At 44.8% G+C, this 26,294-nt stretch overlaps 2 protein-coding genes across 2 annotated transcripts; both read left to right on the top strand.

The window, feature by feature from the left end:
* The first annotated feature begins 865 nt into the window (after positions 1-865).
* LOC119651580 (bifunctional peptidase and (3S)-lysyl hydroxylase Jmjd7) lies at positions 866-10,096 on the top strand. Its single transcript, XM_038055219.1, has 6 exons — positions 866-1,025; positions 1,143-1,296; positions 8,952-9,104; positions 9,170-9,333; positions 9,412-9,576; positions 9,630-10,096. Exons 1-6 carry the CDS (start codon positions 962-964, stop codon positions 9,884-9,886), a joined length of 957 nt encoding a protein of 318 aa, XP_037911147.1. The 5' UTR covers positions 866-961; the 3' UTR covers positions 9,887-10,096.
* Positions 10,097-10,182: 86 nt separating this feature from the next.
* LOC119653136 lies at positions 10,183-25,775 on the top strand. Its single transcript, XM_038057667.1, has 4 exons — positions 10,183-10,380; positions 10,533-10,715; positions 18,780-20,000; positions 24,843-25,775. Exons 1-4 carry the CDS (start codon positions 10,344-10,346, stop codon positions 24,962-24,964), a joined length of 1,563 nt encoding a protein of 520 aa, XP_037913595.1. The 5' UTR covers positions 10,183-10,343; the 3' UTR covers positions 24,965-25,775.
* Positions 25,776-26,294: the final 519 nt, after the last annotated feature.

The following is a 26,294-nucleotide window of genomic DNA, read 5'->3' as shown; positions in this document are numbered from 1 at the left end:
TATTCATTTCATTGTACAATTGTTGGTGCTGGTGCATGTGAAATCTTTCCAACAAGTCCTGCTCCGTAAGTTTTAGGATGGTCAGGAGGTGGCGATTGGTGGCCAAGTAGTCAGTCTTCTGTTGTTCTGAGTTTTTCAGTATTTTCTCGTATTCCAGCTTAACTTCGTTGTCGAAGTAATTAAGTCGCTCGATGAGATCTTCCGATAAATACTGGGGACTTGTTGTGGATTCTTCCATTTCCTCATCAGAGTCGATGGTTACAGTTTGATCGGCGGAGACAGTGGATATTTCAAGCTTAAGCAAGGCAGGTGGATGATTTGGAGTTCCTTTCTCATCTTTTTGACTTGAGGCAAATTCGCTACTTCCAGTGTCGTAGTCGTCTTCGTCTTCATCGTCGTCAAGAATTATGATATTCGGTGGAGTCTCTACCGGGATCACATCATCGTCACTTTCGCTTATCTTCTGTTGCGTGGATTTGGTCGGTTTTTCATGGCTGTAGATGCCAAGCACTTCCCTTAAGTCCTTCTTGTTGGGATCCACGTTCTGTTCATTTTCGTCAAGCTTATAGAGGCTCGCGAGATCGTTAACCGGCTTCCCGTCTATGTTATAAAACGTATTCCCCAACAAACTCAGAGCAATTTCCGTTAATAACATGTTGACTCTACTCATTGTTGCACCCAAACAACTTTATTTGCCGAAAAATGTTTACATCCTGCATTTGAAGTCTCAAGTCAGATGTTGCACATCAAGGGAAGTACTAGATTCCGATATAGCATGTAAATCTTGGACGGTAATTCTGTATTTTGCTCACCCCTAATGTGAATTGATTTTACAGTGTATGTAGCCAAACGTGCCGTCCGTCTGTCAACGTTCTGTATCTGTTGCTGCTGCTGCTGTATCTTTTCCGGGAGCATTGCATCTTCTAAGGATTTCCTGTTTCTGGAGTGTAATAACGAAATTATGAGTGAAGTAACAAAAATTGATTTGGAGGAAGCTTTTGATACATTATCAACGGAAGCGAGAGGTAAAAACTCAAGTTAAATTCGAAGTAAACAATTTTCTGCAGAAGATATTCTATTTATAGCTTGGAACCAAAAAGCATTCGAAAGTACAAGGTATTATTTATTATTTTTATTTTTAGAGTTGTACTTGGGAAGCCGAATTCCTGAATTGTTGGAAGTACCGTCTGCGTTGGATTTCGCACGTGACTATGTTGGGAAGAATATGCCAGTGGTCATCCGGGGTTGCACCCTACATTGGCCAGCCGTTCTTAAGTGGAATTCGAAGTATTTTAGGTAAGGAGGAAAGTGGTGTAGATGGAATTTTTTTTAGTAGAACTAGACTTCGTCGGAAATATCCGGATGTTGAAATATGAAATTTGGAGCATAAATGGTACCATGATAACATGTGAATATGGAGAGAGCGATTCTAAGGTATCTTTTATAGCGTGTAGAGTGCAGTGGTAGCCCTAATCTGCGAAAGATATTTCTGCAATACAATAACTAAGTGCCATCTATAAGATTTTCTCCGCTATCTTGCTAGGCTGGATAGCCCCATGCGCCCAGAACATCATTGGCCCATACCAAAGAGTCTTCACTCCAGGCAAATCAGCGATGATATTAATAAGTCTGACTAGGCTGAACCTGACCAATGTGTGGTACCAGGTAAAAGCAGCAGGATCATTCTCAAGACAAGGGGATGGCCTATCATGCGTCCTATTTAACCTGGCACTAAAGAAAGTGATTTCCGATGCAGACGTAAATGCGAGAGGCACCATCCTCTTCAAGTCCATCCAACTACTGGCCTGCGCTGACGATATTGACATCATGGTAAGAACAACCCGAGATATACAGTTTGCCTTCATCCGGATTGAGCAGGCGGAAATCGGCTGCACATTAATGAAGGCAAGACGAAGTACATGGTGGCAACGTCAGCCCCAAAAACCAAAGAACGAGAAAATCGAATTCCACTGGTCAAACGAAAACAATGAAGAGACTACAACTTTGAGATGGTTAAAAATTTCTCCTGCCTAGGGTCGACGATGACTGCCAACAGAGCCTATTTCAACTTACAAAAACGGTTTCGCTCGAAACGACTCACCATAGGGTCAAAGCTCTTACTATACAAGATTATGATCTTGTCAGTCCTTATGTATTCCTCGGAGACTTGGGTTCTTTTTTTTTCTGGGGTAGGGTAGGTGAATGCATTTACGCACACAGTGTTGGACTCCCGATTCGGTACGTCGTCGGACTACCAACTAAACACCTCCCCATCGTCAGAGAGCTAGCCTGGAACCATTTGTCACATTACTTCGGGCTAATCCCCGAACTCTCCCGCCTTGGGGAGCCTTCAAATCAGGGAATTCCTTTCACCAACGGGAGGGGAGAGGAGGAAGGGAACTGTCAGTTCAAGGAACCCCCTGCCACCCGGCTCCTCCACCGGTCGAGTTCTATCTTCTTAGCAATGAGAAGGGCCCGAACGTAATGGGCAACACGGTTCCACCTGTCAGCAGTCCTCAGCATCTCCTCAACAATGTTGTCTGGAGAGAGATCCCTTGTGTTTAAATTAAGCTGCTGACGAACCCCATCCCACCTTCCACAAGAAAAAAAGTGTGGTGGGCGTCGTCCACAACTCCATTGCAAAACACACAATCCGGAGAACGCGCCTTTCCAATCTTGTGCAGGTAAGACTGAAAACTTCCATGCCCACTTAAAAATTGGGTAAGGAAATAGTCAGTCTCACCATGCTTCCGATTCAGCCACGCACCTAAGTTGGCGATGAGCCGCGCAGACCATCTGCCTCTAGTTTCATTTTGCCAAGAGAGCTGCCACTCGTCTAGAGTGTGTTGCCGTTCTTCGCGAGCAACCACCCCCCTTGGCTCATCTCCCTTGCGCTTGTATATGGCCTGACGCTCCTTAGCAAGAAGGGCAACTGGGATCACTCCAGCGATCACCATCACGGCCGGTTCAGAGACAGTGCGGTACGCAGACGCCACCCGTAAAGCTCCCCGTCTCTGTACTTGCGCGAGGCGTTTACGATATACCTCCTTGTTAAGAGCGCCAGCCCATACCTCTGCGCCGTAGAACAGGACAGGCTGCGTTGAACTCATCAGGAGACGTCGCCTATTAGACGTAGGACCCCCAATGTTTGCCATTAGCCTACTTAACGCCGAAATTCCAGCCACAGCCTTGTTCGCTGCTGCTTTGATTTGCTCAGAAAAGCTCATCATCTTTGAATCAAGAGTCAACCCGAGGTACTTTACCGCTGATTTTGACTCGATTATCGACTCGCCGAACGATATGGGACGCAGGGTCGGAATTCTCTTTTTAGTCAGGATGACTACTTCGGTTTTTTCCAGTGCAAGGTTGAAACCAGGAGTAGTCATCCATCCGCTTACCCGTCGCATCAATATGCCGAGTCTGCTTTGCGCCTGTTCGACAGTGCGTCCAGCAACAAGCGCTGCGACATCATCTGCATAGCCGACCAGGCGCGACTCTTCTAGCATGTCGAGTTTAAGCAGACTGTCATAGTAGCGTTCCAGAGGTCCGGTCCTAGGATTGATCCCTGTGCTACTCCCGACGTGACCTCCATCCACCTTTGACCCTCTAGTGTTTCATAGAGCAGGGAGCGGTTCCTCAGATAGTCCCTTAAAATCCGTAAGAGATAGTTAGGCACGTTGAAAGTATTGTCTAGTGTGCCTCGAATGTCTTTCCATCTTACGGAATTAAAGGCGTTTCTGACGTCAAGTGTTACGAGGAGCACACCCGTCAAGTTCGGCGGCTATGTGCTTTTGCTCGTCGAACGGGGTCCACGACTTGCATGATAGCATCAATTGTCGATTTCCCTGCTCTAAAACCAAACTGCCGGGGAGATAAATCTGCGGCAGCGCGTATCGCTTCAGCGAGTCTACTTCTGATGAGCTCTTCGTGCACTTTCCCAGCAGTGTCAAGCATACACAGTGGGGCGGGGGCGCCTTTCCCTTTATGGATCAGCGCAAGCCTCGCAACCTTCCAACGAGCAGGGAAAATGCCCTCTTTCAGGCAAGCGTTGAATGCGCCGAGTAGTAGGTTTGGACCGTGTTGGAATACCAGTTTGGATACCTCTGCTGGAATACCATCGGGTCCTGGCGCCTTCTTATTTTTCATAGAGAGGACTGCATGTTCCAACTCTTTTATAGAGAAAAGTGGACAGTCCTCTACGCTCTCCGCGCCGACGTCACCATCCCATACTTGGGTTCTTAGCAAGAAGAATTGCTAACTCTTCGAGAGAAGAATCCTCTGAAGAATTTATGGCCCCCTACATGAGGATTGACGATTCTGTATCCTACATAACGAGGAAATCTATGAGCGATATCATGACCGACAGGTTGTGGATAAAATCCGGCTCAATAGGTTATGGTGGGCGGGTCACTTAATCCATATGGATGAGGATGACCCAGCCCGGAAAGTCTATAAGGGCAATGTCTATGGTAGAAAAAGAAGACGAGGCAGACCCTGCCTGAGATGGAGCGATGTATAGGTCAGGACGCCAGATAGCTCTTAGGGATATCGAATTGGTGGATCTCGGCGCAAAACCGGGATGTCTGGAGTTGTTTATTAAGGCAGACCTAGACCGGATACCAGTTGTTGCGCCGTTGATGATGATGAATAACAAAGGTTTAAATGAATGACAATTTTTCGACGTTCATGGGATTTTTTTAAAAACACTTCCGCTTTCTCTTTATTTCCGCGGATTTTATGGACATATGGAAAAGCGAACAGACATGTATGATAAGTAGACGACGCCTTTGCAATTGTTAACAAATTATAACGAGAAAAACTCCGCCGTTGCCGGTCCCAAGCCGTGGCTCCCATGGGAATTGTGTTAGGGGGTTTAATAACTATAACTTACTGAGGGTTATGCCAGGAGGAGGGATTGATAGCTTCAGTCTGAATGGCTGTACGCCACTCCAGCGTCTCAGAGGGTAGGTGAGGAAAGTGCAAAAATTTTTCAGTCTTGGAGATTACTCAATGAGGAAGCTATCATCACACCTGGCAGTTAGGGATAAAGAAAGAAAGAGAAACTTGAAGTAAGGTTATCCCTTGCGGGAGTCGTCTGACTTAGTGACTGGGTCAGGCTCCCGTAATGGACAGTACAGCGTCAAAACCGCTACTTGTGGGGCGGTTCGACGTCTAGGCGCCACGACGACCAGGAACATTGCTCCAGGTAAGCAGCGGATCCTCAGTCCAAGTGAACCTCTTCATCATCCGCTCCTACTACCAAATAACGGCGGCAGGTACAACATCTTACCACCCCTTGTTTCCCCAAGGATTCGTTGGGGGTTTCCCGCAATTCGTGCACGTGACTGTGCAGCGAGTTGCAGAACAGTACCGTTTTTTTACTCGCCGCGACACAATCCCGGCCATCATCAGGGGTCGTGTTCGACTTGAGGTCATCGCGGAAACTGATGACCAAGAGTCAACGGGGGTAGAGGCGGCGACATCAACAGGCAACAGTTTCAGTACTCGCCGAAGCACTCTTCTCCACTGTCCAGCTCAAGTCTCTGCTGAGATTCGGGACGAATTCCAAAGACCGTATATAGAATTCTCGGAAATGGATTTTTTGCATAGACCAGGTATTCCCAGGCTCTATGCATTTCCACAAACTCCGAGAATTCTAGATTGGATGGATGGATATTGTGGTGCAGTTACGGCTGTCAGATTGCACGATCAGAAGATTCACTTTCGCGTTATTGGTTGAGTGACCGAAGAGGTCCACCATGGAAAATTCGTCTGGAATGTCGGTGGGGCTCACTAGGGCAGGACGCTAGATTGAGCTGTAGAAATGCCAGCAGACGGGTGATAAATAAAGTGCAGAGGGTTTACTGAAATTATGCCATCCCCAGTGAGACACCTGCAGTTGCAATTTTGGATACACTAAAGCAAAAACTTTCTGTGGTGTGCAGCTGGTTGCGATGGTATGGCGAAAGTCACTCCAGACGTGTTCAGAATGCAACTTACGCGAGGAACCGGTGAAGTCAGGTCAGGTCAGGTCACTCAACGAATCCCAACAGAGCGGCCAGACAGTACAGTTTTCGGTGACGGCAGCGAGAGAATATTGGGGTGGACTTTAGGGGTTACACGCCTAGCATGCTGAACAGGCGGAGTGGATCACCGCCGAAGGCACCCGCCATTCCACTACACTTGGCACGAATTTTGCGGATGTTATCGAAGAAGAAGTTCGACGAGCTATAAAGAACTCGAAGAACTTGAAATGCCCTGGTCTGGATTGGGTGCAAAATTTCTGGTATAAAAAATTTACCAGTATACACAGTCTGTTGGCACACAGCATAAATCAGGAGAAATTTCTAACCTTCCTCACTGCGGAAATTACCTCCCTTGCTCCTAAAAAGGACACGGTTCAGGACCCCGCGGGTTAAAGACTGGCTACTTGCTTAGAAACTCTCTACAAATTCATAATGTCCATTATTAGTGAAAGGGTCAATGCGCACCTCGAGATCAATAACATTCTCTCCGAGGCAGCCGAGTTGGGTCAAGGGTTTGCAAAAAGCAATTTATTATCGACTCGGTAGTGTATGACAAGCAACTAGAGGCCAAAAAAACTTCTTTAGTTGCTATATTGACTGTGCCAAGACTTTCGATAGCGTTCCGCATTCCTGGCTAATCGATGTACTACGTCTGTGACGCATTGATCCCAAAACTAATAAAGTTTTTGGCGACAATGTCAGTGCGTTCATCTGAGGGAGCTTATCCATATACGGAGCGGCGTTGAGTCTTCCCTGGCTTTGTATGGCACTGAATGCTGCTAGAGGGTATGGCTTTGCAATCAAATATGGCCTACGTGCTAAGTGCGAGCTGAAACACTCGATATACTTAGAGGACATCAAGCTGTATGCTGGTACTGGCAGCCACCTTAGGAGCCTGTTGCGAATAGTAGAAGTGTTCAGTCGTAATATTCGGATAGAATTTGGATTAGATAAATGTCGAATCCAAGCTGTCTGCAAAGGTCATCACGAGACGCATGCCGGACATTGCATTGGTGACCTCCACAGCGAAGCTTTGACCGAGACAGGCTTCTACAGATCCTTAGGAATTCTGCAAGGAACCCATGCTCAAGTTGGTGATTTAAAGGATGGTCTGCTGTCCGAATTCCTTTGAGGTGTGGAGCTGGTGCTGAAATCGACTCTCTCGGGGAAGAATAAAGTAAGCACGCTCAATGTATTCGCTATTCCTTAACTGGCTTATGCGTTCGGAATATTGCCGTAGACGAAAACAGATCTAGAAAACGTCCAGCAGCGTCTACTATGTCGAAATTCCGAATGGATCATCCAAACTTTGCCGTGGAGCGCATGAACCTGCCTCGTCATATTGGAATTGGCGGCACCAATTCACTGCCAAGTCGACTCGCCACGCGCTTATGTTTATAGCAAAGAGCAGGTGAGTCCATTCCATGCGGCTGTTTGTGCCGTATTGCGTGCGTCTGGCAATCTTCGTTCGTTGGCAATCGATGCATTCGCGGGTTCATTGCAAGGCATCCTTGCGTATGCTGGGTTAGACAAATTTTTCGCGTAGCGCGCGCGAAGTGGTCCTGCCACTAGGATGCGAACGGCCATGTACGACATCGAAGGCTTGCTTCCTCAGAGCTTCTGGCAGGAAGGGGTAGATGTGCCCGGTCCAAAATTGCATCCATCGATGACCAGTGGCTGTAGCTTAAGTGTAGTCCCGGGCTGAAGAGTGGTGTTGGAGGTGGATTGCGCCTCCTGGATGGTCGTAGCATTTAAGATGGTTGCCATTGTGATTGCTGAGATGCGAGAGACCGCGTCTGCCTCAGAATTTTCTTGAGCTTGGATATGTGTGAACCGAAGATTGAACTGCGCCCAATAGTTAAGCTGTCGACACTTGTCGACAAGTGGTGATGCTTTGTCAAGTCGCTGGGCAAAAGCGAAAGTAGGCGGACGATGATCCGTTTTTACTGAGATTTCTCGTGCTTCCAGAAGATGCGCGAAGAATTTGATAACACTATAAACTGCGAGGAGCTCTTGATCGTAAATGGAATAGTATTTTTTTGATGGTGCCAACCTTTTTGAGAAAAACGTTACTGATTTCCAAACGATGTCCTCTAATTGCTCCAATACTGATCCTACGGTCGAATCAGAGGCGTCAGTGACAAGTGAAAGAGGTTCTTTCGGTGACAAGGTTGCTTGCGAAGCTGAGATGATGGTGGCTTCACTGCTTGAAAAGCTTGCTCTGCCTGTGGAGTCCATGTAATTGTTGCTTTGTCCTTCTTCTTTTTTTGAGCCTTTTAACAACTCGTTGATCGGCGCTTGAACGGCTGGCGCATTTGAAAGGCACGGTCTGTAATAATTAATAAGATCGAGAAAACGTCTCAGCTGTTCAACTGTTGTAGGCTTGGGAAAAAAACAATGGTCTTAATGAGATGATCGGCTGGTTTGCAGTCATGTTGATTGATGTGGTAACCTAAGTAAGTTATTTCATCTTGAGCAAGCTGCGATTTCGGCAATTGATATACAGTTTGTGATCTCTGAGAATTTGAAGGACTGTCTTGAGATGCTGAAGGTGATAACTTTTGGACGCAATGAGAACATCATCGTGATAGCAGCAAACATACGGGAGACGTCGAAAAATGTCCATAAATCTTTGGAATGTTGTTGTAGTGCTACGTAGTCCAGGCGGCATGCCGAGGTATTCGTAAAAGCCGAACGTAAAAGCCGAACGGCGTCGTTACAGCCGCTTTCGCGATACTTTCAGGAGTGACTGGTATTTGGTAGTATGGAAATTTGAAGTCAATCGCTGAAAATGTTTTCTTTTGATGGAGACGATGAATTGCTTATAAGAATTATTTATATTGTCGAAAATTTAGTAAAAATATCCCTCCTTTAAAATCTCATTTTAAATAAATTGACAAAGATTTATAGTGGTTAGTACCGCAGATCTCTATTTTCGGACAAGGAGGTGACAGTGGCCGTAACACCGAATGGGTATGCTGATGGGATAGCATCAAAGGATGGTGAAGATTATTTTGTACTTCCTGAAGAGAAACAGATGCTGATGACTGAATTTTTGGACACTTTAGATGTCGAAGGGTTAGTCCTTTTTCATTTTTCAATTCTGTTAAAAGTTTGTAATCTGTTATTCGTATATCACTTAGGCCTGTTCATTACATTCAAAAACAAAACTCCAATCTTACTGAAGACTTTATGGAGCTATTTAATGATATTGACGGCGATACGTTGATTTTTGCGCGTGAGGCTTTCAATAAGAATCCTGATGCAGTGAATTTTTGGATGGGTGATCAGCGCGCTGTATCATCAAGTATGTGTTCTTGAGAGAGATAAGAATGCCTTCTGGCTGAGGGGGATTGATTTATTTTAATAGTTTGAACAATTCTAGTGCACAAAGACCCATATGAAAATATATATTGCGTCATATCTGGATACAAGGACTTTATTTTGATTCCACCGGTAGACATGTGCTTCGTTCCACGCAAAAAATATCCGACAGGGATTTATAAGACATCTTCTAACGGCGAAATGTATATCGAGCCAGTAATTGAAGGTAACTTTACTTTGATATTCTGAACCGAAATAATATTCTTTTATCATTTACAGACGATGCAGCTCTTGAAACTGAATGGGTTAGCATAGATCCTCTTAATCCAGAGATTGAAAAATTTCCCAACTATGAAAAAGCTAATGTTTTTGAAATTCGCGTGAACTCGGGGGACATATTATATTTGCCAAGCCTTTGGTATCATCATGTTCGGCAAAGCCATAAATGTATTGCCGTGAATTTCTGGTATGACATGGAATACGATGCTCGTTACTGCTACTACCGCATGATGGAAAAACTGTGCAAGTTTCAATAATTAGAATAGGTAAGGGGCAGCGTTCAGATGCAGACATGATCCCGCCCATTAGATTGTAAATATTATGGCAATTTTTGTAAATAAAATATAAATATTTTCTGTCGAATCAGAAAGTGCCTTCAAGGAAGAAGTTATTAAATGTGTTCAGTCCCAATGCTTATCATGTCTACAATTATAATTTATGAAATAAACTGTTACTTAAAATGGAAATCGAAAATTTCATTTAATAATTGTTCTAAATTTAGGACAGGCTATCAACTATCAGCTGTATTTTCTAGCTGGCACCACTTCTTTTAGTGATAGGGTTATAACGGCGAAAAATTTGTTTGTTGCAGTACATGAAACAGTGAATAGCCCGGCTCTGAAATAATATAAAGAAAATTAATTAAAGTTTTGATTCGTGATTCCATTCGTTAAATTTTATATTCGAAATAAAGCTTGGAGTAATTTTTCAGCGATGCGTGTGCCAGTGATTTCCCCGGGCATAGAAGCGGGTGAGTAATGTGTTCTCCTATCTTACGGAAAATTTTGCAGTAAAATCCCTTTTCTTAACTGCAGAAAAATATGCTTTCCGGCCTGTACGAATACTTCTACAAGAACCTTGCATTTTTGTTGAACTAATTTTTCATTTTTTTTTCATTATTAGCTGATCCACCTGTTTTAAAGGATGGACTTCGAAGATTTCTGGAGTGGTCCGCACAAAATAAAAAGTTGAAAGAGGCGTCCAAAAGAAAAGAGGAAGAATTATCTAAGATAATTGATAGTGATGAAAGTACGAGTGGTACTTCTAAGGTCCCAAATGTTGTGGAAGGACCATCAAAGGAAAACGGTTAGTATGTAAAAGTTATGGTCGCTATGTTAATTCTTTAGAGCCAGCCCGTAGCATTCACGAAGGAGAGCAGCTCTCCAACCCTGCAGCTGGAAATCTCTCTAAGGTCCCCAAAGAATGGTTTACCCAGTGTCCGCAGCCTGATTCTAGCCAGAGCTGGGCAATCGCAGAGAAAGTCCATGAGGGTTTCCCTTCCTTCTCCGCAGCTTCGGCAATGCGAGTTGTAGGATATGCCGAGCCTAGCGGCATGGTCCCCTATGGGCCAGCGCCCCGTGCAGACCGCCGTAATCTTGATGCACTTGCACGCGTCTGACACAGGAGCTCTCGTGATCGGGCTATGTTATAAGCGGACCAAATTTTCCTTGACTTGGCACAGCTTGTAAGCTTTCGCCATCTCAAGCCCGCGGCAGCTAGGTAGTGCGAGTAGACTCGGCCCCCGACAGCCGCGAGCGGAACACCGACTGTATTCGCCAAGGGACTGCCAAGAGCAGAGCCTTGTCTGGCCAATCCGTCAGCCCGCTCATTCCCCTCTATGTTCCTATGCCCGGGAACCCAGAGGAGAGTGCGTGCCGCCCAGACGGTTAAGCGCGTCTCTGCACTGCTCCACCAGCCGGGAAGATGTCGTCGTCGAGTACAAGGCCTTGATGGCCGCTTGGCTGTCGGTCAGAATGGCTATGTTATGCTTGGGGCTCGAATCACGCTCCAGTCATCGACAGGATTCCAATATCGCCAGTACTTCCGCCTGGAATACACTGGCGAAACCTGGGAAACCATACGACTTGGATACACCGTGTGTATTCGAGAAAACCCCCGCGCCAACTCCATTTTTGATCCATCCGTAAAGAATACTGTGTCATAGTCTTGCAACACGCCGTCGGTCTTCCACTTTGCCCTGGTTGGAAGGTCCACAGCAAAGTTTCTCGTGAAGTTCAGCTTGTGTGTGACATAATCCTTGGTGGATGCCCAGATTTCCCGAGGTATTTCATCTAGGAAGTTGCTGTCGCCGTAGGACTTCGCTGCCTAGCATCCGGACTCCGTATTTTGACGGCACTGCACGTTGCAACAAATTTAATGTGGAGTCTGGGGGGTGGAGATGCGGGAGTACATTGAGAGCATCTGTCGGGCAGGACTGCAGAGCCCCAGTACCAGCCGTACACGCGGTTCTTTGGATCCTATTAAGCTTCGTTCTACTGTATTTTTTCTTCAAAGCCTGCCACCATACAATAGAGGCGTACGTTAGAATCGGACGCACTACAGCGGTGTACATCCAGAGAACCATCCTCGGCCGGAGACCCCATTTCTTTGCAAAGGTTCTCTTACAGGCATAGAAGGCTATACCGGCCTTCTTAACCCTCAGTTCTATGTTCAACCTCCAATTTAGCTTAGGATCCAGGATTACACCCAGATACTTTACATTAAAGGAAAGAACCAATCTTTGTACATTCAACCGTGGTAGATGGAATTCAGGTATCCTTGTCTTGGTGGCGAATAGCATCAGTTGCGTTTTGGTTGGGTTTATGCTGAGTCTGCATCTTGCGGCCCACAGGCACACCTTTCGCAACGCTCCTTCCATGATGCCGCTCATAATGGACAGAAACATCCCTGATACTAGTATCACCAAGTCGTCGGCATACGCCACCACCTTCACTCCGCTGCTGTCCAATGTACGTAATATTTTGTCCATTACTATTAACCAGAGCACCGGTGAGATAGCGCCACCCTGGGGCGTGCCTCTGTTCACAGCTCTGGTCAAGTGGTTGCCTCCCAGATCCGACTGGATTATCCTGGTACTCAGCATGGATATAATCCAATGCGTGAGATACCCCTCCAATCCAATACCAGTCAAGGCTTCCTTGATGGCATTGGTACTGACGTTGTTAAAAGTTCTCTCTATATCCAAGAAGGCAGCAAGGGTATACTGCTTGTACTGCAGCGACCGCTCAACCTTGCCAATTACCTCGTGGAGGGCGGGGACTTAGAGAAAGGCGTTCTCTCCATAATCGTCCTTAAGTGAATGTCCAGGACGCGTTCTAGGGTCTTCAGCACGAAAGAGGTCAGGCTGATTGGTCGAAAGTCCTTCGCGGACTCATGACCGCGCATGCCCGCTTTCGGTATGAAAGCCACTCGTGCGCGCCTCCAGGACTGCGGCACGTATCCTAAAGAGATGCGGATCGGGTAAATCTCAACAAGCCTTTCCTGCTGCTTCTGTAGCATGACTGGCATTATGCCATCTGGGCCTGGAGACTTGTATGCGGAGAAGCTGTTTATAGCCCAGGCGTTCCTATCCTCGGTAATTACCGATTTGATAGTCTTGCACAGCTGGGGTTGCCGCAAACCCTCCAAGCAAGGTTCTGACTCACCGTCCTCCTCGCTGGAGGGAAAGTGCGATGGATGGGCTCAATTTCAATTATATTAAACAGAGAAATACAAAAGTAAGTTTGTTATTCGTGACCACCCGAGTGAATTTGAAATCTTTATTATCGTAGGTAATCACAAAACTTGCTATTTTTACAATTCTTGTGTATTCCAGACTAGTCGTGGTTGTCTAATAATCTCTCAACATAGGAAAGAGGGGCGCTCGATAGGGTTGCTCCAAATATCTCGTTAGTATGTAACTTACGAGCTGCCGAGTAATTTAAAATATGCTCAACGGTAGGCACTTTTGATATTGTGGCCGATTCGGAACAGGTACGAATTGCAGCCAGATCCCCAACTTGAAAAAGTTAGAAAAAAGTAGCATTTGGTAATATGACGGGTGGCTGTTCCATCAGTATCAAATAGGTTTACGTTCCGGAATCGATTGTAGGCTTCATCCTCAAGAGGTTTTTTCCTAAACTTTTGGACATCTTTCATGAGATTACTCATGCTTCCTCGGTTGTTACCAGGAGTGGGTGTTTTGTCCATTAAGTGTCCGTTACAGAGGTCATTTTGGTAATGTACTGCCAAATGCTGCTTGGTAAGGAGGTTGTTATGGTTGGGATGGCTCTCCTGACCGAGTGATAGCTTCCTTCAAAGTGACATATTCCGACGACTTCGATGCTATCGTACAATCTTCCTTTTGGACACAGGGGGTCTTCATCAAACGTTATCAGAGGACTAAGCTTCGTCAAAATTTCCGACTCGCTCGCCTGCCTCGCCGAACTTAAATGATTGCGGTAGCTATACATTCTTTTATCAAAATGAAGGCGCTCTAAGGGCCAAGCTGTCGGATTTTAAACAGTCTGCCTTAGCATTCCAACATCATGTCATCTGCATTACTGAAACCTGGCTGGATGACAGGATTTTAGATTCCGAGCTCCTCGAAGGTTACTCTGTCTTTCGTTGTGACAGAGACTGCGCTGCGCTTGGCAAAACGACTGACGGAGGTGCCCAAAAAGCGTGGCGAATTCATCTTTTCCTCCTCCTCCTCCTCCACCTACAGTTCTGTTACCATACGAGCCATTCCGCCAAAGTTCTGCCCTTTTATCATATCGTGTGTATATTTTCCCTGCCTCAGCCCACCTTCTATGTACGAGAATTTCTTCGACAGATTATCAGAGGTCCTAATCTTTTTGTTTCTCTCACTTCCTTTCATCCTCTGTGGCGACTTTAATCTTAACATGCTCTCCTGGCCTTCCCTCACTCTATAATAACTCCACCCACCCTTCCTTTCCTCTATCCACTTTCATGCACACCTGTGGTGCCCTTCAGTTTAACTTTCCAGACACCACTTAGATCGCACTCTTGACCTTGTCCTCTCTAACCTTCCTGTGCGTTGCCTTTTCCAATCCCTTCATGCCCTGTCTTACGTTACCCTTGGCGCCTATCATCCTGCTCTCGAAGTCGATGCTCACCCGACTGCACTCTCCTGTCGCCCGCAAGCCTACCAAGTTCAACTTTCGTAAGGCGAACATCGAACGTCTGAACTCAGCCTTGGCGGCAATCAACTGAGTCCCCCTCCCCTCTCGATTTTCGTGTGACAAAGCACTGGACGCTTTCTATACCATTTTATCTGATCTTCTTCGTTGTTACGTCCCCTCCTCTCCTAAGTGCTTACGCTCTTACCTCGTCTGGTTTACCACTGAAAAACTACGTCAAAAACAGACTGCGAGGAAGAAATTCCTGCCTTCTAGAACCTATGCTGACTTATTTGTTTTCAAATCCCTACATTCTTCGGTCAAATCCTTAATAAGTAAGTCCAGAAACGAATATTTGACCTCCTCTCCTCCTGCTCCAAAATGCTGGAGAGATATGTCAGCACCTGGTTGTCCGCCCACTTTGCCCACCACATAGTGAAAGAGCAAACACGGCTTTGTTAAGCGTAGGTCCACTGCCTCCAACTTGCTTGACTTCACCAACTTTGTCGTCAAATGTCTAAATTCATGGCAAGAAGTACATGCCATTTACACTGATTTCGCTAAAGTCTTCGACACTGTAAATCACAAGATACTTCTATCCAAACTCTCGTCTCTAAGCGTTTCCATACCACTTGCTTTATAGCTTGCCTCTCACCTTTCCAACCGATCCTGCCGCGTCTCTTTTGACGCTGCACTTTCCGTTCCTTTTTCCCCTCCTCTGGCGTTCCACAGGGATCTATTCTGGGCCCTTTATTATTTTTATTTTTTATGAACAACCCATCAGTTATTCTATCGCAGATCTCCATCAGCTCGTCTCTGGTGACTGGCGGGATTGCCGTCACATTCAGAGGTGGATGGAATCTGCCGGTGCTCTCCTCTTGCTGAGGGAATAACCCCTGGAAGATTTTCAGCAAGAGAGTGGGATACGTGATCTACGGAAATTGACGGCCTCTGAATCGTCCCATCACGATTCCATAAGCTCTCCCCCACGGGTTTACGTCCGCTTCTGAGCAGAGCTCCCTAAAGCATTTCCTCCTGCTTCGCTGGATGGCGTGCTTGAGGGTTTTGCGGGCTGCATTGTAGGTGCACACTTTCTGCCCTTGGTCGACTCTACCTACCGCCCTCTGAGCCGCTCTTCTGGCTCGGTGGCAGGCTGATCGAAGACCGGTCAGTTCATCATTCCACCAGTATTTCGGTCTTCTACGGGGGAATGAGCACTTCCTAGTCATGAACGCGTTACATGTTTTGGCGATGTATTGAGCCAGATGGACGGCTAACCACACCTCTATGAAGGACTGCTCATCCATCTTTTTCGGTCTCGGGCATGATAGCTCTTTGCCCTGAAGCTCGACGCATGTCTCAAAGAAGATTAGCTGGTGATCGCTGTGGGTGTAGCGCTCGCTGACGCACCAGGACATACCATGCGCCAGCGAAGGGCTGACAAAGGTCAGGTCCACAACTGAGCCTGACCCCCCTTTCTGGAAGATGTTTACAGCACCTTCGTTAGCCAAAACCATGTCCATCTGCACGAAAGCTTCTTTTAAATTGCGCCCCCTAGCATTTGATTCTCTGCTACCCCACTCTAGGGCCCAAGCATTGAAATCACCAGCAATCACCTTTGGACTTCGTCCCCTTGCGTCGAGAACAAGATTATCAAACATTTGCTCGAATTCAGACAGTGTCAAACTTGGTGGGGCGTACCAGCTGTATACATACAGACCACTTATTTTCGCCCACACAAAGCCACTGGCTGCCTGACTTGCAGTACATTGTATGGCCTGTTGACTACAAACCCATATCGCCGCTCCATCAGTCGAATCTGTGACTCATACGCCACCGTGACGGTTTCTGTATGGCCCACTTATGATGGCGATTTTCATCTCAGATTCGAACGTGGTCTGCACAAGTAAATCCTGAGCGATCCTGCAATGATTGAGGTTTATTTGAATAAACCTCATTTTCTTATTGCAGTGAGCGCCTTCCTAAATTCGGGATATTTACTACTTCCGGCAATATGCCGGTTATCTTGTCCCTCTTTCACCTCGCACAATAGGCATTTGGGGTCCCTATTGCACTCCCTGGCAATATGGCCCTTCTCCCCACACCTTCTGCATCGATCGGATCGATCAATGCTGCTGGTGCATACCTTGGCGAAGTGCCCAAATATGAGGCATTTAAAGTACCTCTTTAGTCAAGTCTGTTCTCTTAAACGGCAGACAACCCATCCAATCCGAACTTTTCCGGTCGCCAACAACTTCTGCGCTGTCTCCGCTGGTACTCGTATTGTGGCCGTTTGAGTACCGCCATAGGCTTTTCGTAAACTCACAACAGACTCCTCGGCAAGTTCTTCCAACTTGAATTGCACCTTCAGAGCAGTACAAATTTCTGCTTTCGATGTTATTTCATCGAGATCCTTACATTATATGTAGATCTCATGTTTTTTGGCACGCCCTGCGGCGTTCTCCCCAAGTGAGTCCTTCACTCGAGTGCAAAAGTCATCAGCCTTGCCCACGCTAGATCTTTTCAGCTCGAACATGAGATCCCCTTTCTGGGTTCTTCGGATTCGATTCACATTTCTGCTCAGATCTTTTAGGTCGGGATCTGCTTTGACCTTTCTGAGTATCCCCGCGTAGGACAGATTGCCCTTACTGGACGGGTTCGCACTTTTGCTTTTTCTTTCGCTTTTTTGCTCGTAACCTTAGTCCATCCATCGTTTCCGTTCGTCTTGGGCTTCGCAACGCTGGTCGACTCTGCTACATTCCCTGTACGCTTTCTTCCTTCAGAGCTATTAGTGCTGGTTTTCAGAGTTTCCCGTCCGCCTTTTTTTCTCTTAGGCGCCTGCTGATTATTTAAAGGATCCCCCTCTTTTTCCCGTACTCGTTTATTTCGCCATGTTTCGATGGTAGTACGGTTAGGTGTCACTTGAGTCGCTTGCGACACTGTTGGTGCAGCGGGGTTCGGGGTATCCTTTTCCTCCATCTGCGATCTATTATAGTGGACTCTAATAGCCCTCACCATATTCTTTATGGTTTGGTGCACGTTGTGCTTGTTCTTGATGAACTCGGACAGCTCACCTATTTTTGCCCCAAGCTGGATAAAGGGTAATTCCTCCGGATCGGGACTCCGCTCCCTATAAGCCCCGACAGGGTTACTCCTTTTATACGCTGTTCCACTTTTGGCAGTTATTAATCTTGCCTGTGCTTTATCTTTCATCGTCTTTAGCGTTGGTGGAGACCTCAAAGTTGATGAGCTTCTTTTGAATGGATCCTTTTCTTGTTCCTGGAGCACCTCTTGCTGCCGCGCATCTTGAACATATGCGGTGGGTGTTACAGTTTTTGTCGCCCAACGATCCGTCTTCAATTCATCCTTGGTTGTTCTTGCCACTGGTGTTCTCGGTAAGGTCGTACTTCGCTTGAACACTTCCTTCTCCAGATCCAAATCACTTGTAACATTATATGCCATGAAGGCCAAGTTGTCCACCAACGAGGCACTGCGGTCGAGGGATATCGACGACCGGGAGCCCGCTTGCTCATTCCGAGCCCTTGCACCGTAAGTTTACTCCTTTTCTCGTTTTCCATAGTGGTTTTATGTTCTGGGTATCCTTTCCATAGCCATTTTGGTCCACGCACCAGAGATGTACAAACACTAGCCCATGTAGTCAGAAAAGAAAAGTGCATGAACACATATTTACACATCAATAGGTATGCCCCAATCCGCCAGTTGGGGTCGCGCCTGATGGGAGATCTGGCCACTCCTCACAGACACCGCGGCAAGGGGGTGTCTCTCTATCTGTCAGTCTGTCTGTCACTTGGACTTTTCTCAGAAACGAGTGCCCCGATTGATATAAAATTTGGTGGAAGGTTGGGAACTATGAACGGTGAAGGACATCGCTGCATGTTTAACTTAGGCAGGGGGGTCTCCAGCACCTACAAGAGTGGTGCAACATGTTTTCCCCGAATATAGTCATGTAGGGTATCAAATGAAAGGTCTCGATTAGTACTTTTGGAAGCAGCTATTAGTTTTTACATTGGTTGCAAAGGGGGCCTGGAGTTAGTAATAATAAATAAATTATATTTATTGGTCAGGATCGCTGGAAACCCCAGAAAATACATTGCATAAAAAACTCACAAAAACATTTTTTCATACATAAGGGTCGTTACTCATTTGTGACCCCAATACTTTTATTTTTTCCCTTAATAACTTTTATTTATTTTGAATTTTCTTAAAGCAAGTAAAGTAGATTATCGAGTAAATGAACGCTTCCTGGAGGTGGCCTATTCGGAGAAATTCGATAATTTGGTTCGATGGTTTACCAATTCACCAGTTATTTTTTCATCGCTTTCTTATGACAAACGAGTAGCTAAATATCTTCAGTCTCCTGCTGAAGAAGATTCGATAGTGTCATCTCTAAAAACTAACTTGAAAGCCATGCTGGATGAATTCCCCGAATCAGATGATGCTGATTCCCATTCACAGGAAGAAGATGATGACCTCCCAGCGTTGGATGGTGTTTCGTTTGAAAGCGATGACAAAGGGGAATATGGAAATGATTATCATAATGAAGGTGTGGTGCAGGAGGAGATGTCGGATACCCAATCTGAAGCAATGGGAGATGTTGACCTAGATGATGGAATTGAGGTTGATATGGATGGAACAAATAACCAGGAAAAGACCAAAAAAGGCGATGTTATTGATAAAAGGTTAGTAGTTGGAGCTGAGCGGAGCAGTAACTACGCCAAAGTACCATCAAAACAAGAATGTCCTCCGGCTACTCAACCGGATGGTGTTCCGCACGTACCTCTGATTCCAGTTGATCCATTATTCGAATGTTTTGGTCAACATCATTATCCATATAATGTAGTGCGACCTTATTGCCTTCCAGTCGATTTTCTGCACCCTTACACGCCTTTAATTCCAACGCTGCAAACACCACAATATGTTTTACACTGGCTTCAATTTATGCCTAGCGTCGCTAATATGGAGGTTTTAACCAATGAACTGACATCCAATCTAAATCCAAATGCTTCCCCATTTGTGAGTCGTAAGGTTGCAAATTCAACCCCCTCTGTAGATGTGGTTCCAGATTCGACCTCTTCAAACCAGTGCGAAGATCCATTGGATCAGAAAGAAGACACATCAACTGATAATCATGACTGCACACCGTCAAGTGATACCGCACTTGCATCTCCGAGTTCATATGTGCGTTCACCATTGCAACTTTCAACGTCGACTCCGTTACCATCGCCTAAATCTTTAATCTTGGATTTGGATGCTGTCATCACTTCATCACCTCATCAGAAGGAAGAGGATCAGTCCCGCAATGATGTAATTCCCTGTGAAGCGTTATCAGCTTATATCTGGGAAACCTGGAATCAAATATGTACTGAAAATGCTATTTGGTTTGAGTTGACTCAAAAGGAGGAGGACTCTACATCACAGTCTCCTTCAGGTTTGTACTAAATATTGAATATCTTTTATTTAATTATGTCCCTTATTTATTCTATGCTTGAAGTAATCTAACTTATTAGGTTTATAAGCTACATAGCTTTGTAGGGGTTACAGTTTAGCAGGACGTAAGATAAATATATGGGGGATGAGCCACTGTGTTGGTAGAGTTGCCGAATTAGTTGATTTGGGTGGTCTTCTGTTGTCTCTGGTTTCACTTTCTTCGCGGATATATAATACTTCGGCATTTTTTTTGGAGCTGTCTAGTCTTCCAGAGAGGTCGGTGCAATATCTTTGGCGTTCAAATCATCATCATCAACGGCGCAACAACCAGTATTCCGTCTAGGAACACCTTAGTAAGGAACTCCAGACATCTCGATTTTTCACCGAGGTCCACCAATTTGATATCCCTAAAGCTGTCTGGCGTCCTGACCAACGTCATCGGTCCATCTGAGGCAGGGTCTTTCACGTCTTCTTCAGGGCTGGATCATCTTCACCTATGCGGATTAGGAGACCCGCCCACCGCAACTTGTTGAGCCGCATTTTATCCCCAACCATTCGGATACCGAGTCATGGTATTGCTCAAAGATTTCATGGTTATTGAGACCGCGGTGGAGCAGATGATCCACGTAGATACTCCGTAACCGATGATGGGTCCTATGAGGGTCTTGTAGAGAATCTGTTTGGCTTTGTCACGAAGACTGATTTTCTTGCAAAAAAAATTGGAAGATCTTAAAAACTGTGCGGCTTGCTTTACTGACTGCGGGCTTCAGGTGCGGATTAACCTTGAGGAGTTCGTGAAACTTAAGTCCCAGGTATTCAGTCGTTTGTGAACTACTCACTGTTGTGGTTTGATTTTAATTTTCAAGCTTTTAGCCATTCTTATGGATACTTCTAGAGCCTATCTAGATTGTCTCCTAAAAGTACAGATTTTCGCCTCATCTATGTTAATGTCCCTATAGCGGAAGGATTTGAAGAGAAGTATCAAGGATGTCCCTATTGCCTTGGCGGTTTTGTTGGGCGCGGCGGTTTGAAGCGGAGATATCATCTCGGTCTTAGAAGTGAAAACGTTATGTAAGATAGGTGAAAACGTTATGTAAGATAGGTCCTGAAATTGATCCTTGGGTTGGTGTTATTCGCAAGAGATCGGAAAATTCGTTTTCCAAGTTGACATAGAATCGCCTGTCTTCCAAGAAACTGATGACAATTCTGATGATTGGAATTGGGAAGTTGTTTTCGATTAGTTTGTGATGAGTCCGTTCACCCATGCGGAGGAGATGCCTTTCTTTTAGATCGTAATGATTTTAGCTATTCAGAGTGAAATTATGCGGTGTTTCCAACGATTAATTAATTGAAATAATAAAAACTTGTTTGCACTGATGAAGGGAACAAGTGGTTCCCGAAATATCGGTATTTGCAAGAATAAATACCCACACCAACGAAAAAGAAACAACAAGTTTTTATTATTTCAATCGATTTTAGCTAGTTTCTAAGTATATGGAAAATCATCATCATCATCATCAACGGCGTAACAACCGGTATCCCCTCTAGGTCCACCTTAGTAAGGAACTCCAGACATCTCGGTTTTTCGCGGAGGTCCACCAATTCGATATCCCTAAAAGCTGTCTGGCGTCCTGATCTACGCCATCGGTCCATCTCAGGCAGGGTCTGCCTCGTTTTCTTTTTCTACCATAGATATTGCCCTTATAGACTTTCCGGGCTGGATCATTCTCATCCATACGGATTAAATGACCCGCTCCAATATGCCCACTCTGTCGGAAATCAGATTTCCCTCTTTGTCTCGCAGGATGAGCATCGTGGTGTATAAGGCTTCATCCTGCTGCTGCTGCTGCTTGTTGGTAAAACTTGTGCACCTGGTGCGGTTGCTCCTTGTACTGTTCGAGTTCACAGACTTGTTGGTTCTCCCAGGCTTCCTTTTTCCGTCTCTGAAGTCGCTTCTCTGTTCGACGGAGTACGTGATAAGTCTCTGCGCGTGCCCCCGTTCTTTGAGAATGCAACATTACTCGGTATGCAGCATTCTTCCGTTCCGTAGTTAGCTTACATTCATTGTCAAACCAGCCGTTCCAACTTTTTTTGACTTTTTTGCGGCTGGAGCCAAGTACCTTTATGGTCGTATCAATGATAACGTTCTTCAGGTGGTTGTGAAGATCATTTGTTGATACTTCATCTCCAGGACCTCTGTTGACTGCGGTTATTGCGGCATCTATTTCCCTCTTATAGGTGTCGCGGAGGGCTGTGTTGTGAATGACTTCAGTATTCGCTCTCACCTGATTGTCAGAGGGGATTGTAGGTGGTGTCGTAATTCAAGCTCGGAGCACCATCATAACGGGATAGTGGTCCAAGTCTATATTGTCCTCCCTAGATCTTCTGACATTCATCAAGGCTGAGAGGTGGCCACGTTCAATCATCATGTGGTCAATTTGGTTGAAAGTGGTCCCGTCTGGAGAGGCCCACGTATGTTTGTGGACCGCTTTCCGCGCAAATCAGGTACTTCTAACAACTATTTTGTGCGATACTCCTAACTGAATAATCCGCAGTCCGTTATTATTGGCATCCCTATGTAAGCTGTGGGAGCCGACGTATCGCCTGAATACTGACTCCGTCCCTACTTGACTTTTGAAATCTCCAAGTATGATTTTAATATGAAACTTGGGACAGGCTTCGAGGGTCCACTCAACTGCCTCGTAGAAGACATCCTTTTCCGACTCTGTAGGGGCGTGAACGTTTATGAGGCTTATATTTCTAAACTGCACTCGCAAACGCAGACTGCATAGCCTCTCGCTTATATTTTCAAAGCCGATAACAGCAGGTTTCATTTTTTGGCTGACTAAGAAACTTGGAGTAGCACATGGTTTACTGGATGGCCGCTATAATATTGGGTTAGGGAAAAAGTAATGTCGTATTTGTGATCGAATTTTAACGCTTTATCTAACATACTTAGAATTATTCGATTTAAGTAAAGTATGCGCCGTTTTGTTCGCAAACTTGTTGCCATTTAGAAGGCAACTCCATTATCCCCCTCTTATAAACCCAGCCCCCCCTCCCCCTCCTTATTTGCAAAAAACTCAGGCAGCCAGTTTTCGGAAGCCTCTTTTGAGGCGAACTTAGTAGCACCAAGAGCGTTTTGCATGAACCTGGCGAGATGGTAGTCACTTGTTGCCAGGTCCGGACTATACGGTGGGTGCGATAGGACATCCCACCCGAGTTCCTGTAGCTTCTGGCGGGTGATCAACGATGTGTGAGGCCGAGCGTTGTCCTGGTGGAACACAACACCATTCCTATTGACCAATTCTGGCCGCTTCTGGTCAATCGCCTGCTTCAAACGGTCGAGTTGCCCACAGTAGAGGACCGAATTGAGGGTCTGGCTATAGTTGAGCAGCTTATAGTGGATGGCTCCCTTCCAATCCAACAAACACACAGCAAAACCTTCCTGGCTGTCAATCTGGGCTTTGCGATGGTTTGGGTCGACTCGCCGCGCTTCGACCACGATCTTTTTCGCTTGAGATTTTCGTACGTGGACTACTTTTCATCACCAGTCACCATCCGCTTCAAAAATGGGTCGAATTCGTTCCGCTTCAGCAGTGCATTGCAGGCTGGCACCCAAACATCCAGCTTTTTTGGAATCCAATCTTCTGCAAATGGTTCTAAACGGTTTTATGGTCCTTACTCGGTTCTACTTGGATGATTTCGACGATTTTATCGGTTTATACGACGATTGGCCTACCAGTACGGGGTGTATCTTCGACATCCACTACACCAGAACGAAATCGATCGAACCAACGCTGTGCTAGGCGAATCGTTACAGTATTGGACCCATAAACTTTTTTTTGGCCGCCTTCGTTGCTTTTTTACCTCTCAGGTAGTAAAAATGTTAAATATGACGAATTTCTTCCTTGGTGGACTCCATTTTTGACGCGCTATAACTTGAGAGTGAAACGTACGATCATAAAACTGTCAAAGAGACACACGTAGCCCAGATTGTCGTCTTCAAATTGCCGTATAGTATGACCCAATGCGATAAGTACATCACAAGATATGTTTAAGTGTCGCCATCTATTCATCTATTGACAAAATACGAAATTCCTTTTCCCCGACCTTATATATGGTGTAGCGACTCTTCTCCAGGAAACCGGTCCCTGTCCATAGCATCTCTTGCAACGCTGTTACATCAGCCTTATATTGGGACAGGGTATCCGCTAGCTCCTCAGCAGCATTCGGTCTGTACAGGGAGCACACGTTCCTTGAGAAAATGCACAAATCATTCAGCCGTTGTTGTTGCCGGGTTCGTCGTTGTAAAATCCATCCTGTCCTTTCGTGGCTTCGTAATGTCGGTTTTGCGTGTAGGGTTGTCAGCCCTATCGAACTCCCAACCTGAAGGACCAGTTGGTACATTTTGTCCCGTTTTTTTTAGGTGAGGGAGATTTTCACCCCAGACTTATATAAACTTCTCCTGGGTCTTGTTTTCCGCATAATTTCCACCCCACCTTGGATTTTCTCTCCCCTCTGTCCTCAGTCGTTTAGATGATTGCGATTTTCTTTTCTTTCATCTGCGATTGATATCTTCGGTGGGATCTCTGAATGATGAAGTATCCAATTCATGCAGACCTCCGATTCTGTTTAAATTTATATTAAAGCAAACTTAGCTAGTATATCCAATAAGTTACATTATTTCAAGCATTAAAGGCACAAAAAATAGACTCGGAATGTGACAATATATGCCTGAATGAAAAATGACAATTTTCCTTATAGAAAGGAACCATTTAATGTTCTTAGTAGCCAAGTTCAAATCTGGTAAGTTAACCCATAATATCTAATCCTTTTCTAGCTGATTCACCAAGAACCGAAACCAACAGCGATGAAACCACTCACGAATGGAATCCAAAAGTTGGCTCCTTAATCGCTGAATGTGTTAAAAAGCTTGAGGCACTGAAAACAACCACAGAATAATAAAATAATATAGTAAAATGCGTATGGTATAATCATCCTATTTTAAGTGGAATCGAATTGATTGAGAAGCTGACACATTTCAGTAATTGAATGAATTCAAGGAAAGAAGAGGGGGTTCTTGACTGAAATGTGTCGAAAAGATTTTAGCTCCAATAGCTAAATTTTGAGAATTGGCTTTACTGATAAAAGCCTATTCGGTTTCTTTTTTTTTCAATTTATTATAATATATTATAATATTATTATATAAAATATCTCTCAACGATTCAAAATTCACTTAAAATGGGACCTGGAATATTGTAGAATAAATCCATTTAAAAAACTCCAAAAAAATTAGAGTCGTTATAAAGTTAATAGAGTTCGTCAAAAAGATGATTAGATGTGATATCTGTGGTTGGTATATGTAATTTCTGTGAAAAGAAAAAGAGAAAAAGAAGAAAGTATGTTTTGTTATTATAGTTTTCATCTAATCATCTTTTTTTTTATACAATTTGTGTTAGCATTTGGTAAAGATTCTATAAACAACTAATAGGCCTCATAATTAACAATAGTTTGTAGATACATTTCTGTGATATACATATACTTGTAAATATTAGATAAATGTAAATATTATTGTGTATTTTTTAGCAGATTTTATTATATTTCGACTAATTTTGTGTAATAGTTCTAAAAAGCAATATTAATGTCATGTAATAATAAATATGTAGTTTTTCATATACATGTCGCAGTCTATGTAGAAAATACATAGCAACATAGAATTGTTAGTTCGAATAATGTTTTAAATAGAGGCCTATTAAAATGAAAAATGTCTATGGGTTTCTTTACGAGGTTTTTAAGGTTTTGTGTAAAACAAAACCTTATTAAAATCGATTTACTGTCTGATTCTCTGTTTTTTTAAGGAGGTGGAAAGCATTGAAAGCCACAGTGTAGGAGTGTAACCCACTAAAATCACCTCTCACTCACCCGCTATGTCCTACCGAACTATCGAAACACATTACATCGTGGGGCGGGTTAAGGGGGTCATTCCGTGTGAAGGCGGTTTTTTTTGGCTTTTTTTGAAAAATTATTTTGGAGGACTGGATAAAGGTAGAAACGTGATTTTTTCACCATATGTTTATTGATATCTCTAGTATATGTGATATGATTTTTCAGCTTGATATCGTGGCTAGTTTTCAGAATACGTGTCAATTTATGCACCCATCTCCAAAAAAAGGTGTTTTTCTGCTGCCACGCTGGAGGGCACTGTGTTCATCTGAGGAAAAAAAACTAAACGGCATTTGAGTGTGAACAATATTCCACGGTCCGCAAACTAGGATAATTAGAAAATATTAAA

This window comes from Hermetia illucens, chromosome 3 (genome assembly GCF_905115235.1).
Source record: "Hermetia illucens chromosome 3, iHerIll2.2.curated.20191125, whole genome shotgun sequence".
Classification (NCBI taxonomy): domain Eukaryota; kingdom Metazoa; phylum Arthropoda; class Insecta; order Diptera; family Stratiomyidae; genus Hermetia; species Hermetia illucens.
This window is presented reverse-complemented; position numbering and strand designations above follow the sequence as displayed.

Coding starts and splice junctions, on each gene's coding strand:
- LOC119651580 (XM_038055219.1), top strand. CDS start 962: ATGAGTGAAGTAACAAAAATTGATTTGGAGGAAGCTTTTGATACATTA. Junction 9,105..9,169: donor GACACTTTAGATGTCGAAGG/GTTAGTCCTTTT, acceptor TATATCACTTAG/GCCTGTTCATTACATTCAAA. Junction 9,334..9,411: donor TCAGCGCGCTGTATCATCAA/GTATGTGTTCTT, acceptor GAACAATTCTAG/TGCACAAAGACCCATATGAA.
- LOC119653136 (XM_038057667.1), top strand. CDS start 10,344: ATGCGTGTGCCAGTGATTTCCCCGGGCATAGAAGCGG. Junction 10,381..10,532: donor TTCCCCGGGCATAGAAGCGG/GTGAGTAATGTG, acceptor TTTCATTATTAG/CTGATCCACCTGTTTTAAAG. Junction 10,716..18,779: donor AGGACCATCAAAGGAAAACG/GTTAGTATGTAA, acceptor ATTTTCTTAAAG/CAAGTAAAGTAGATTATCGA.